Raw genomic sequence first — 14806 nt, 5'->3', positions numbered from 1 at the left:
ATTTACCCTAATAATAAAAAGGGTTTACAAGGAGTACTGGTAAAGTAATTAACCAAATTATCTCACTCAATCAACCCAACTATTCATGAGTTTGGCTCATCCAGATTCAATCCCACATATCCGGATCCAACCAACCAAAGCGAAGATCCCAGCCATCTTACTAATCCATACAGTATAATTTCAAAATGAAGCCCCAATCCGATCTCACCCCATTCCTCCAACCAAAAGGGCTTTAAAGGATAACATATTTTATCATTTTTGTTTATTCAACCCTTCTGATTTTGATTTCTTACATATATTTTTTTAATTAATTGGTCTAATTACATTAAGTTCTTTTTAATGGCAATCCTCATTTTAAGGTAAACCAACTAACAAAAATGAAAACAAGTGGTTTGGAAATATTTGATCGTCCACCATTTTCGTCAGTAAAAAAGGGAAGTAGTTATGTTATGTCTGAATAATACAGTATAAAAGGGGACGAGCCCCTCTGAACAAAAACACCTCCCCATTGTCTCAATCTTCTAAATCGTACCGAAGGTGTAATAACTCATATGGAAAGGAGATAGAGAGATTTTTCCCCTCTCAATCTCTTTTCCTTCCAAACCCTAACAAAAAATAACTTAAAAAAAAAAAAAAAAAAAAAAAAAAAAAAAAAACCACCAACCATGGCTTCAGACTTGGAAGATATAAAAAATGAAACAGTTGATCTCGTAAGTATTTTTCCTTTTTTCTATACGTAAAATTTTTCATACGGGTTTTTCGGTCTTTTCATGCACATGCAATTACGTAAAACGTGTTTACGCATGCAGGAAACCATCCCGATTGAGGAAGTGTTCACACAGTTGAAGTGTTCAAAGGAGGGATTGACTTCAGATGAAGGAGCGAAGAGGCTCGAGATTTTCGGGCCGAATAAACTCGAGGAGAAAAAAGAGAGCAAGTTCCTCAAGTTTTTAGGGTTCATGTGGAATCCTCTCTCTTGGGTGATGGAATCTGCTGCAATCATGGCTATTGTTTTGGCCAATGGAGGGGTAATAATTATATCTCATCTTCATTCATTTTTTTGGTTTTTTTCTATTTTTTTTAATATTAATATAATGAAATTAAAAATATTTGTTTGAATGAATCTATAGGGGAAGCCACCGGATTGGCAAGATTTCGTCGGTATCATGACGTTGCTCGTTATCAACTCGACGATTAGTTTCATCGAAGAAAACAATGCCGGAAATGCCGCTGCAGCTCTTATGGCTGGCCTTGCTCCCAAGACTAAGGTTCTTTCACATAATCAAATCATTAAAAAAAAATTAAAAAAAAATATATTGCAATTTGTTGATTTTATTTTTGTATATGTATGTTTGATAATTAGGGTGGTTTAATTATTACAGGTTTTGAGAGATGGAAAGTGGTCTGAGCAGGATGCATCAATCCTAGTACCGGGTGACCTCATCAGCGTGAAGTTGGGTGACATCATCCCCGCCGATGCTCGTCTCTTGGAAGGCGATCCCTTAAAGATCGATCAATCCGCCCTCACCGGAGAGTCCCTTCCGGTGACAAAGCACCCCGGAGACGAGGTTTTCTCCGGCTCCACTTGCAAGCAAGGTGAGCTCGAGGCGGTGGTTATTGCCACCGGGGTCCACACCTTCTTCGGCAAAGCCGCTCATCTCGTCGATAGCACCAACAATGTCGGCCACTTCCAAAAGGTACATTAATATTTTTATAAAGAGATTTGTTATTTTTCAATAGTGCAATATGAGAGTGAATCTAATACACATCTTGTTCGATTTCGATTAGGTTTTGACTTCGATCGGGAACTTCTGCATCTGCTCGATCGCAGTGGGGATGCTGATCGAGGTGGTGGTGATGTACCCGATCCAGCACCGTAAGTACAGAGAAGGGATCGACAATCTGCTAGTGCTCCTCATCGGAGGTATCCCGATCGCTATGCCGACAGTGCTGTCTGTGACAATGGCGATCGGGTCCCACCGCCTGTCGCAGCAAGGCGCCATCACCAAGAGGATGACAGCCATCGAGGAAATGGCGGGAATGGACGTGCTTTGCAGCGACAAAACCGGTACCCTCACACTCAACAAGCTCACTGTCGACAAGTCCCTCGTCGAGGTTTTCCCCCAGAACGCCGACCAGGACACCGTTTTGCTGCTCGCCGCTCGCGCTTCGAGGGTCGAGAATCAAGATGCCATCGATGCTTCCATCGTCAACATGCTCGATGACCCCAAGGAGGTATATATATATATCAAGATTTGAAATTTATGTTTCATTTTCCTAATTAGATCTAATCTTTGTGTGTGTTTTTGTTAGGCAAGAGCAGGAATTACGGAAGTGCATTTCTTGCCGTTTAATCCGGTGGATAAGCGTACCGCTATTACATATTACGACACCGATGGAAACTGGCATAGGTGCAGCAAGGGTGCTCCTGAGCAAGTATGAACACAATCACATCTTTACAAAAATTGTTTCTTTCATCATACAATTTTATTTTGCTAATTAATGTTTCTTGTAATTTGATAGATCATTGAACTATGTGAGCTCAAAGGGGAAGTCTTGAAGAGGGCTCATGAGACAATCGATAACTTTGCAAACCGCGGTCTTCGTTCACTTGGTGTCGCTCGACAGGTTTGTGTTATACGTATCTATAGATATATATATATATAGTTTGAAGTGTATTCTTTTATGAATGTGTGTAATTTCTTCTTGTTTTATGTAGACGGTTTCGGAGAAAACGAAAGAGAGCGCCGGCGACTCGTGGGAGTTTGTGGGTTTATTGCCTTTGTTCGACCCTCCGAGGCATGACAGTGCGGAGACCATAAGGAAAGCCCTAGACCTAGGTGTGAACGTGAAGATGATCACCGGTGATCAATTAGCCATCGGCAAAGAAACCGGACGAAGGCTCGGTATGGGGACCAACATGTACCCGTCTTCGTCGCTCCTCGGCCAGAGCAAGGATGAGTCCATCTCTTCAATCCCCATCGACGAACTCATCGAAAAAGCCGATGGTTTCGCCGGAGTCTTCCCAGGTATTTAAATTTAAAATGCACGCTTCCACTAAATTCGCACCGAATCAAAACTAAACGAGAAAAAAAAATGATTTATTTCTAGAGCACAAATACGAGATTGTGAGGAAGCTGCAAGAGCTAAAGCACATCTGCGGTATGACCGGAGATGGTGTGAACGATGCACCGGCTTTGAAAAAGGCCGACATAGGCATAGCAGTGGCCGATGCAACCGATGCCGCTAGGGGCGCGTCGGACATTGTCTTGACCGAGCCGGGGCTAAGTGTGATCATAAGCGCGGTCCTTACTAGCCGAGCCATCTTCCAGAGGATGAAGAACTACACCATCTACGCGGTCTCGATCACCATCCGTATAGTCATGGGATTCATGCTCATCGCGCTTATCTGGAAGTTCGATTTCTCGCCGTTCATGGTTTTGATTATCGCCATCCTCAACGACGGCACAATCATGACCATATCGAAGGATCGGGTTAAGCCGTCACCCGTGCCCGATTCCTGGAAGCTCAAGGAGATTTTCGCTACCGGGATTGTGCTCGGAACTTACATGGCTCTCATGACTGTCATTTTCTTCTATCTTGCCTCTGATACCGACTTCTTCTCCGTAAGATTTTTTTCTCTCCCGAAAATACCCCTCAAAATTTTGCTTCCTATGGTTAGTAAAAATACATTAATTTGTTATTGGTTATAAATATAGGATACATTCAATGTGAAATCAATGAGGGGAAACCCTAATGAGCTAACGGCTGCACTCTACCTACAAGTGAGCATTATCAGTCAAGCATTGATCTTCGTGACGAGATCGAGAAGCTGGTCGTTCGTCGAACGACCAGGTTTCTTGCTCTTGGGAGCTTTCTTGATTGCCCAATTGGTGAGTTTTATTTATAAGAAGCAAATCAAAACTACCAAAATAAATAAATAAAAAAATCGTCAAAATTTGATTCTTGATTTTAATAACTAATAGAGCAATGGAATATTATATTTCAGTTGGCAACGGTGATAGCGGTATATGCAAAGTGGGAATTCGCAAGAATCAGCGGCATCGGATGGGGATGGGCCGGAGTTATCTGGATCTTCAGCATCGTTACGTACTTCCCGCTCGACGTTCTCAAGTTCATGATTCGCTTCGCTTTGAGTGGCAAAGCTTGGGATTCAATGATTCAGAACAAGGCACGTACAACTAAACCTCTATAAATTAACAGGACCAGCCAAATTTTATTAATTCAGCGAAATATAAATTTAACGAAATATTTTTTAGCACTTTGCATGCTTTCGAGTTGGGATCGAGAAGACATATTAATTAAAAGAGACAAAAAAATTAAAATTACTATTGAAATTTCAATTTAATATATATTTTTTTTTTGCGTCTTCCCTCCAAATATTCATTTTGAAATATATCTGTATATCTTTGTTTAGACTGCTTTCACTACAAAGAAGGATTACGGAAAGGGCGAGAGAGAAGCGCAGTGGGCCGTAGCTCAACGAACCCTACACGGACTATCGACTACCGAAAATGCGGCCCTTTACAACGACAAGAACTACCGGGAATTATCCGAGATCGCTGAACAAGCAAAAAGAAGAGCTGAAGTTGCAAGGTATATATATTATTTTACATTACATTATTCTTTTCGAAAAAAAAAATGATATTTGATGAAAAAATTTAATCATAGTTTTGATATTCTTAATTAAAAGAAACATGTTGCAGGCTGAGGGAGCTCCACACACTTAAGGGACACGTGGAGTCGGTGGTGAAGCTGAAAGGATTGGATATTGATACAATCCAGCAACATTACACTGTGTAACATTCATTACAAGTGAAGATTGACAGACAATTGTTTTTTATTTGGTTTGTAATACTTCTATGCCGATGAATAATTAATCCTGGGAGAAAGGATATGTATTTGTGCATTGAAGTTTAATATAAAGAAATTATTAATACATGTCCCATTTTCTATTCGGTCTATTTTCTTATTGAAGCCTTTAATTTATTTTTTTAAGAGTTTCTACCCGAAGAAAGCTTACAAATAAACTGAGAATAAATATTAGTAAACAGTATGCAAAGTGTAAACAAATATGAACAGAAGTATTGATTTGAAGACAGCTCAGTCTTCCAAACCAATTCACACAGAGATTCACTAAGGTCTCCACTTGTTACACACACACAGTCTAGGATTGCACCATTCTCAGAATATCAATCCCTCTCTCTGCACTCAAACCCTAAAACCACCCCGATTCAAGGTAAGACCAAGAAGAAGATGCACTCAGCACCTAACCCACTCACCACATACCCAACTCACATAAGAAGAAGGCAAGGCATTTTAAATTAGGGTTTTTTTGGTCTAGTTCTTACTCTCTGTCACTCATCTCTCAGCATTAAATAGGAGCTCCAGTCAAAGGAAGCCGTTGAAGGGGCAACCACAGGGACAAGCACGGCCAGGGACGGCGGCGGATGGCCCATGGTTGCTGGAGCAAAAGAAGAAAGAAGCAGAGGTGGACCAAAGGAGAGAACAGAGATTGTCTAGGGCACAAAAGGGAAAGGAGTACAAAGAGAGAGGGAAAGTCAGCTAGAATGAACGGCTGAGATCAATCTAGAACCAAGGGTTCAGATTTAAGCCTTCTAGCATATTCCCACTAATGGGCTTATTCTGCTTGGGCCGTTCCTATAGACAAGTGTGTGTGTATTGAGATATTGGGCTATAGGCTCAAGACACATTGGGCCACAACCACTACAAATCTCCACCTTGGACCAAAGTGTATCATTAGTGAATTTTATGGGTTAGTGGAAGTCATCATTGCTGTTTTTGATATACATGTAAAACACAAAGTAGTACTAGTATATCTTTCTGATTTCACATAGAAGGTCAGAAGAAATTGTCACACAGACAAAGCACATTGCAGTTCACAAAGAAAAACATGCACACAATCAGTCACACAGACAACACACAGTCAGCCACACAGACTGTAGAAATAGCACACATCATTTTAATCTTGGGAAATTAGGTTCAAGTTTTTCAAACAAGAACGAAATTTCTCAACTGGTAAGCACTTAGTACCCATATCAGCAGGGTTGAACTCTGAGGGAATTTTTTCAAGGTCAATAATCCCTTCTTTCACAATTCTCCTAATAAAGTGAAATTTGATCTCAATATGTTTAGTTTTATCATGGAAGACAGGGTTTTTGAACAATTGTATTCCAGATTGACTGTTAGAAAACACTACCACTTTGTTCCTATAAAAACCAATTTCAAGCAACAGACCTTTAAGCTAGATAGCTTCTTTGAAAACCTCAGTTGTGGCTACATACTCTGCCTCAGTAGTAGACAGAGCCACAATGCTTTGAAGCTGAGATTTCCAGCTTACACAGGAACCATTCAAAGTAAACACATAAGACGTAGAGGATTTTCTGCTATCTCTACAATTTGCAAAATTAGAGTCCACATACCCATAGAGTTCACTTTCAGTTTTACACTTAGAAAACAACAAACCAAGTTTAACAGATCCTTTTAAATATCTAAGCAACCACTTAAGAGCCTCCCAATGAGGCAAACCTGGATTAGACATATACCTACTCAGATAACTCACAGAATAAGAAATATCTGGTCTGGTGCTGACCATTAAGTACATGACAGACCCTATAGCATTAGCATAAGGCACATTTTTCATCTCAGACATTTCAGGTTCAGTCTTGGGAGATTGTTCCCTACTTAACACAAAATGGGCAGCAAGAGGAACAGATACAGGTTTTGCAGATTGCATAGAAAATTTCTAAAGGATTTTTTCAGTGTAAGAAGATTGATTCAGAAACAATGAACAGATTTTTCTATCTCTGATTATGTCCATGCCAAGTATTCTTTTAGCATTACCAAGCAATTTCATGTCAAATTCATCACTAAGACATTTAATGACATAATTGATTGTTTTAATACAAGGACTGGTCAGAAGCATATCATCCACATAAAGGAGCAAGAACACAGGAATTTTGGCAGAGTGTTTGAAGTACAAGCATGGATCATAAGAACTTCTCAAAAAATTTAAGGACTTCATGCATGCATCAAATCTCTTATTCCACTGTCTAGAGGACTGCTTAAGACCATACAAAGATTTTTTCAATAAACACACATAATCAGGATGTTTCTTATCAAGGAAACCTTCAGGCTGTTTCATGTATATTTGCTTATCTAATTCACCATGGAGAAATGCAGTTTTCACATCCATTTGTTTTAATTCCCAATCAAATTGAGCAATTAAGGCAAGCATTATTCTCACAGTAGTAAATTTCACAACATGAGCAAATATTTCTGTATAATCAATTCCTTCTTTTTGGGTGAACCCCTTAGCCACTAGCCTAGCCTTATATCTAAGTGAATCAGATTCATGTTTTACTTTAAACAACCATTTACAGTCAACTAATGAACATTCAGCTGGTTTTGGCATAAGAGTCCAAGTATGGTTAACATGCAAAGATTCAATTTCTTCATTCATAGCATTTAACCAAGAAACAGATTCATTAGATTTAAGAGCTTCCCTAGAAGACTTAGGTTCTTTACCATCCAGAGACTCAAAAACATGAAACACATAAGATGCAAGCTGATAATCATCTAAATGATGAGGCCTAATGACGTTTCTTCTACTTCTGTCCCTAGAAAGTTGGTAATCACCAAGATTTTCCACATCAGGCACATTAGTATTAACATTTTCATCAAACACATCATTTTCAGGCACATTATTATCAGTTTCACTATCAGAATCAGATATAGTTTCATGTTGAGCAGGAATAACAGGGGAAGTCTCCACCTCAGTAGAGGTAGACTCAGAAGAAATAACAGACAAACAAGGAAACTCATTTTCATTGAATATCACATTTCTATTTATCACAGTTTTATACCCCTGTTCCCCCTTAAGCCAGCACCTATAACCCTTAACCCCCTCTGGATAACCCAAAAAACACATTTAACAGACCTGGGATCAAGTTTATCATGTATCTGGTGCACAAAGGCAAAGCAACCAAATACTCTAAGATTAGACAAACTAACAGGACTACCAGACCACTTAGTTTCAAGTAATTCACCACATAGAGGCACAGAAGGTGATCTTTTGATCACATATGCAGCAGTTAAAATAGCTTCACCCCAAAACATTTTAGATAAGCCAGATGAATTTAACATGGACCTAACTCTATCAAGTAATGTCCTATTAATCCTCTCAGCAACACCATTTTGCTGAGGGGTGTAAGCTACAGTTTTATGCCTCTTTATGCCAGACTCAACACACAAAGCATCAAATTCAGCATTACAGAATTCAGTTCCATTGTCTGTTCTCAAGGTTTTAATTTTCTTTCCAGTTTGGTTTTCAATTAAAACTTTCCATGCTTTAAATCTTTGAAACACATCAGATTTATTTTTCAGCAAGAAAACAAACACTTTTCTGGAAAAATCATCAACCACAGAGAGAAAGTATCTATTACCACCATGACTAGGAACTGGGGCAGGGCCCCACACATCAGCATGTATATATTCAAGAATATCAGTGCATTTTGAAGAGTTAGGGAAAAGAGACACAGGAAATTGGACCTTAGTCTGTTTTCCTAAAATGCATGAGTCACATATGGGCAGTTCAGACACACAGTCATTATCAAGATAATTGTTTTTATGCAATAGCTCAAGCCCTTTAGAACTTATGTGACCTAACCTCCTATGCCAAAGACTAGAATGATCATGTTTAACAGAATTAGCATGCAACAAGGGTTCAACAGAACACACATACAAATTTTGCATTCTAACAGCTTTGAACACAAACTGATCATCTTTCATAATATTTTGGCAACCATTTCCCCAACTTCCATGCAGACCACTATCCTCAAGTACAGCCACAGAAAGCAAATTACTACTCAAATTAGGAACATGTCTCACATTTTTAAGCATAAGTTTAAAACCAGATTCAAACTTAAGGATAATAGTTCCTAAACCAACCACATTTATACAACTACTATCAGCCATAGACTCATTGTCATTTTTCAGTTCCACATAGGATGTAAATAAGTGTCTATTTGGTGTCATGTGGTGTGTGCATGCAGAATCAAAGATCCAATCATTATCACATAGAGATGAAATCACAGAGTTGACACAATCATGCACAGACTCACCAATCATGAAAACATCACCCAGATTATCAACAACAACATTAGCCTGTTCATTATTCTTATCCTTTTTAGGTTCAGTACATTCATTTGCATAATGACCAGGTTTACCACAGTTATAGAATTTTCTGCCTTTGATCTTGTTCTTACTCCACTCTTTGCCCTTTTTAGGTTTTTGAAAAGACTGATTTTGGTTGTTATTACCGGAAGAGGCCTTGTTTTGAAACTTGAATTTAGGCTTTCCTTTCACAAAGTTAACATCACCAAAAGATTTGTTACCCTTATTGGTTTTTAAATCCAGTTCTTTGCTTTTCAAACCATTTATGACAGTGTCAAGAGTAACCTGATCTCTACCATACTTAATAGCAGATTTTACATCACTATAAGTGTCAGGAATTGCATTTAAAAGCACAATAGGTGTATAATCATCAATGTTTTTATCTCCAGTTAATTTAATGTCCTGAACTAGCTTTGTAAAAATATCCAGATTCTCATCTATATCTTTACTCAAATCTAGTTTAAATCTGAAAAACTTTTCAAGTAAAAATATTTTTGAGGGCAAAGAGGTTTCAGTGTACAGATCTTGCAGTTTTTCCCATAAAGCTTTAGCATTATCTTGCTTTCCTAATTTTCTAATCACAGAATCACTCAAATTCAAGATCATCAAGGAGTAAGCAAGTTCATCAAATTCAGCTTTCTTAGCAGCAGGTGTGGTATCTTCATAGTTTAGAGTAATAGCTTTAAAACATTTTTGCTGAACCAAAACACCTTTCCTTTTTTGTTGCCATATAGAAAAATCACCTTTCCCATCAAAAGGAGCAATAGGATATGCATTCATGATTCACACAGATAAGAGGCACAGAATCACACAGAATCACAGAGAATCACACAGAATCACAAAGAATCACACAATGGATAATCAGATTGCCCCCCCCCCCCCCCCCCCTTTCCAGATTCCTGCGACACTAAGGCGGTCCGGACAAGGAAGGGTTGTTGAGAGCAATCCTAAGCTACACTAACAGTAGGAATAATTGCGGAAAGATAAACCACATAGAGAGCTGGAAAAATAAATCAAATATGAGCACATCTGCCACACAGGGCCAAGTAGTGCCACACAAGGCCTCCACGCCACACAGGGCCAACTCAATGGCACACAGGGATCCCAACCTCCACAGATAAACCAGGAAACGAAAAACTAGGGTTTCAGAGTGACTTACCTTATTAGAACCAAGTTAGGTTCTGTAAGCCTTCTTCAAGCAGATCTTCGAGCAACCAAGCTCTTGATACCACTGTAGAGTTTCTACCCGAAGAAAGCTTACAAATAAACTCAGAATAAATATAAGTAAACAGTATGCAAAGTGTAAAGAAATATGAACATAAGTATTGATTTGAAGACATCTCAGTCTTCCAAACCAATTCACACAGAGATTCACTAAGGTCTCCACTTGTTACACACACACACACAGTCTAGGATTGCACCATTCTCAGAATACTAATCCCTCTCTCTGCACTCAAACCCTAAAACCACCCAGATTCAAGGTAAGACCAAGAAGAAGATGCACTCAGCACCTAACCCACTCACCACATACCCAACTCACATAAGTAGAAGGCAAGGCATTTTAAATTAGGGTTTTTTTGGTCTAGTTCTTACCCTCTGCCACTCATCTCTCAGCATTAATTTAGTTAAACATTTTAGTCGTGGAAGCCATAAGCACATGCCCGATAAATTAAATCAATTAATTGCGTACCTTTGCGCTTCCAGCGAAATTAAAAACAACAAACATGCTAAAATGTTTAACTAAATTTAAACCAATTAACATGCTCGCGTTTAAACCAATTAACATGCTTGCAACGATTAAAACGATTACACATAATCACATAAAATCGTACGAAAGCAAACATGAAAATATAGTTTAAACGTAAACGAATCGAAACAAGGGATTCGTGTGTTTACCTCTTGAAGCGTGAGGTAGGAGCGCTTAGCAAGTCGAGATTGCTACGGAAACCAATCCGTACAATCGGGGAAGTGGCAGCAGCGGTGAAACGGCCACGCCGGCGCGTGGATTTCACGCGCGGTCTTCCGGGGCGGCGCGTGGGGTAGCGTGCGGCTTCGGCTCGTGCGCTGCTCCTCGATTCCTCGATCTTCGATCTTCCTCCTCTCGGATTTCACCTTGTATACTTCGATCTACTAAACACGTGGCACTAGACACGTAATAGTTAGAAAAACGGAAGAAAAAGAGAAGGAAAGAAACTACCGAAGCAATCGGCCGACGAACGGCCGATTCCGGTGAGATTTCCGGCGACGGCGCCGGTAACGGCCGCGGGAGAGAGAGGCCGAGAGAGAGAGGTGGACGGCTGCTAGGGTTAGGGTTTTCACTTGTGTGTGCAAGACCTATAAATCTTGTATTTATAGTGTCTTGCATAAAACCCTAGCGGGCTTAAGTTGGACCGGGCCCAACAGCTTAAGTTCGCTAGTACTTTTACTTGCTCGTTTCTCTCAATCCAATGACCGAAAAATTGCAACGATTACATTTTCGGAGTCATTATAAAGTCCTCGTCATTACGAGTGCCATCTCTCATTTTCCAACTTTCCAAAAGTGGAAACCCTAGTTCAGTGCACTTTCTAAATTTGGAAACTTCCTGATTTAGAAAGTTCACTAACATGTTCGCCTATTCTTTTCCTTTTCCTATTCTCATTCATAATTCCAAATTACGAATGTTGGATCCAATCATATTGACTTCCAATCATGCAAAGATAAACTATTTTATCTCTGACCGTTTATTCAAAGATCTCATGTGCACGAGCAGTGTGACCCTCGATGGTTCAGGTGTAAGCTAGCCGTGGGCCCACAACTCTTTGTGGTCAAAACTCGTCCCTTAGAGTTACGATTAAGATGAAGCTCGTTTCACCTTAATCACCCAACGAATCAAGATTGGCGTCTAGCAACTACGCGTCATGATTCCCTAGATACAAATGAAGTGCCTGCAAGAACCTTCAGATATAGTTAACGTACAGTACGGTCCCTTCGATTCATATGTCCCGATCGAACTAGAGGCATTGGTTCATCGAGACCTCTTTATATGTTCGATGACGGTGCGATCGTTCCAAGTGTTGTAATCGTCACGTGCATGACTTAGAGAATCGAATTCTCTAATCATCACTTAGTCAGCTCTGGCCAGAGACTTAGAATGATTACAAACTTTCAGAACACACAGGACATCCAAGACTATTCTAGCGATCGAATCCCCGACTACAATGCACAGACCTCCCACTAGATTTCGGACTGCACGAACATTGGCCCTTGGGATGGTCCTCGGTGGAACTCAGGGACAGGTCACGATACAACTGGTCCTCTAGTGAAGTCACGGTGATGTCTAGGTCATAAGGACTAATGGTGTACAACTATACCATAGATATCTCTACTCGATTATTGGGAACCACTTAGAGATTTCTAGGGTGAGGGAGTTCAGTGAACTCTTCAACTTACGAGCACCCACTTATGCATGCCGATATCACAATACCGTTTACTGATGAGATGCAGTACACATACACTAAGTGCTAGTCTTAATGGGAAAGGCCGATATCCTCATTAGTGGCGTAACCCTTTGACTAGGAACACGTTTAACAGTTATAATACTTGAGTAAATATCTCACGATCCTAACGATCAATTACTAGTACTTGTAATAACTGTAAGGACTATATCTATGCTTGTGACAAAGGGACAAAGATATAGAATGCCAAGGTGTTTTATCATTAATACGAATAAAGGTTCGTTTATTACAATAATAAATACGAAAGACCACAGCCACATGTTGGCTTGTTGGTCACCTACTCTAACAATCTCCCACTTGACCTAAAGCCAACTACCCATAAATCGCAATCCCATCGACTCTCGATGTTTCTTATGGACCGATCTCGGTAAAGGCTTCGTGAAGGGGTCTGCAACGTTCTCTTCCGAGGTGACTCGTTCAACCTTAACTTCACCTCTATCAATGATCTCTCGGATCACGTGATACTTCCTCAGAATATGCTTCGACTTCTGATGAGATCGTGGCTCCTTAGCTTGCGCCACGGCTCCGGTGTTATCACAGTACAACGGTACTGGATCACTAGCATCAGGAATTACACCCAACTCTTGGATGAATTTCCTTATCCAAGTCCCTTCTTTTGCAGCTTCGGACGCTGCAATGTATTCCGCTTCGGTAGTGGAATCGGCCGTCGTGCTTTGCTTGGAACTCTTCCAACACACGGCACCACCATTAAGCGTGAATATAAATTCCAGAATTCGACTTTGAGTCGTCCACATCCGATTGAAAACTAGAGTCAGTAAAACCCTCTAATTTCAACTCAGCACCCCCATAGACCAAAAATATATCCTTAGTTCTTCGCAAGTACTTGAGGATATCTTTCACGGCTTTCCAGTGAGCCGGGCCGGGGTTAGACTTATATCTGCTTGTGATACTCACAGCATACGCAATATCGGGTCTCGTACATAGCATGCCAAACATTATGCTTCCTATGGCAGAAGCATAAGGCGTCATTTTCATCTCCTCGATTTCACTAGGTGTTTGCGGACACATAGAATTCGAGAGACGAACCCCATGGGACATTGGCAAGAATCCCTTCTTGGATTCTTCCATGCTAAACCGTTTCATAACGGTGTCTATGTACAGGCTTTGGGATAAGCCAAGCATCTTTCTCGCTCTATCTCTATAGATGCGTATTCCTAATACATAAGATGCTTCTCCCAAATCCTTCATTGAGAAACGTGTGGACAACCATGCTTTCGTTTGTTGCAGCATTCCTACGTCATTCCCAATGAGTAGAATGTCATCAACGTAAAGCACTAAAAATATCACTGCCCTCCCACTAACCTTCTTGTATACACAAGGTTCCTCCGGATTCTTCTCAAAATCAAACTCTTTGATAGTTGAGTCGAACCTAATGTTCCAACTACGGGATGCTTGCTTCAATCCATAAATGGATCGCTGGAGCTTGCAAACCTTTTGCTCACTTCCAGAAGATATGAAGCCTTCCGGCTGCGCCATGTAAATTTCTTCCTCAATGTCTCCATTAAGGAAGGCGGTCTTCACATCCATTTGCCATATCTCGTAGTCGTACCACGCAGCTATGGCTAGCTAAATCCTAATGGACTTCAGCATCGCGACTGGCGAAAAGGTTTCCTCATAGTCAACACCTTGCCTTTGAGTGTATCCTTTTGCTACCAATCTAGCTTTATAGGTTGATACCTTTCCATCCACTCCAATTTTCTTCTTATAGATCCACTTGCAGCCTATAGGAACAATTCCTTTGGGTGGATCTACCAAGGTCCATACCTTGTTGGAGTACATGGAGTCCATTTCGGATTTCATGGCAGTTAGCCAATGTCCCATGTCCGCATCCGATACGGCCTCATTGTATGTTCTTGGATCTTGTCCACGATCACCATGATCTTCATCATTTTCGAGGAGCAATAACCTATCCGGCATTTTCCGAACTCTTTCGGATCTACGTACCGTAGGTTCAGGAGGTATATTAGTGGTTTGTTGTATTGGTTCGATTACTTGTTCTTGCGTTTGAACTTCACTTTGTGGTTCTTGAACTACTTCAAGTTCTATCATGCTGCTCTTTCTATCGGATAGAAAC

The 14806-nt window shown here is 40.3% G+C and overlaps 1 protein-coding gene across 2 annotated transcripts; it reads left to right on the top strand.

Annotated features, from left to right (window-relative positions):
* The first annotated feature begins 415 nt into the window (after window positions 1–415).
* Window positions 416–4962, top strand: LOC105971546 (ATPase 8, plasma membrane-type). 2 transcript variants are annotated; one of them, XM_012996398.2, is made up of 13 exons: window positions 416–710; window positions 810–1028; window positions 1131–1268; window positions 1383–1697; window positions 1789–2235; window positions 2314–2436; window positions 2524–2628; window positions 2720–3029; window positions 3112–3626; window positions 3720–3893; window positions 4010–4192; window positions 4439–4617; window positions 4715–4962. In XM_012996398.2, exons 1-13 carry the CDS (start codon window positions 666–668, stop codon window positions 4749–4751), a joined length of 2790 nt encoding a protein of 929 aa, XP_012851852.2. In that variant the 5' UTR covers window positions 416–665; the 3' UTR covers window positions 4752–4962. The 2 variants fall into 2 exon arrangements, with proteins under 2 accessions (XP_012851852.2, XP_012851851.2); XM_012996397.2 differs by having other exon boundaries at window positions 427–710; window positions 4728–4962.
* The last annotated feature ends 9844 nt before the right edge of the window (window positions 4963–14806 follow it).

The sequence above is a fragment of the Erythranthe guttata genome, chromosome 10 (assembly GCF_056151865.1).
Source record: "Erythranthe guttata isolate IM_541 chromosome 10, IM_541, whole genome shotgun sequence".
Lineage (NCBI taxonomy): Eukaryota > Viridiplantae > Streptophyta > Magnoliopsida > Lamiales > Phrymaceae > Erythranthe > Erythranthe guttata.
Note: the sequence above shows the minus strand (reverse complement) of the source record. Positions and strands in the feature narration are given on the sequence as shown.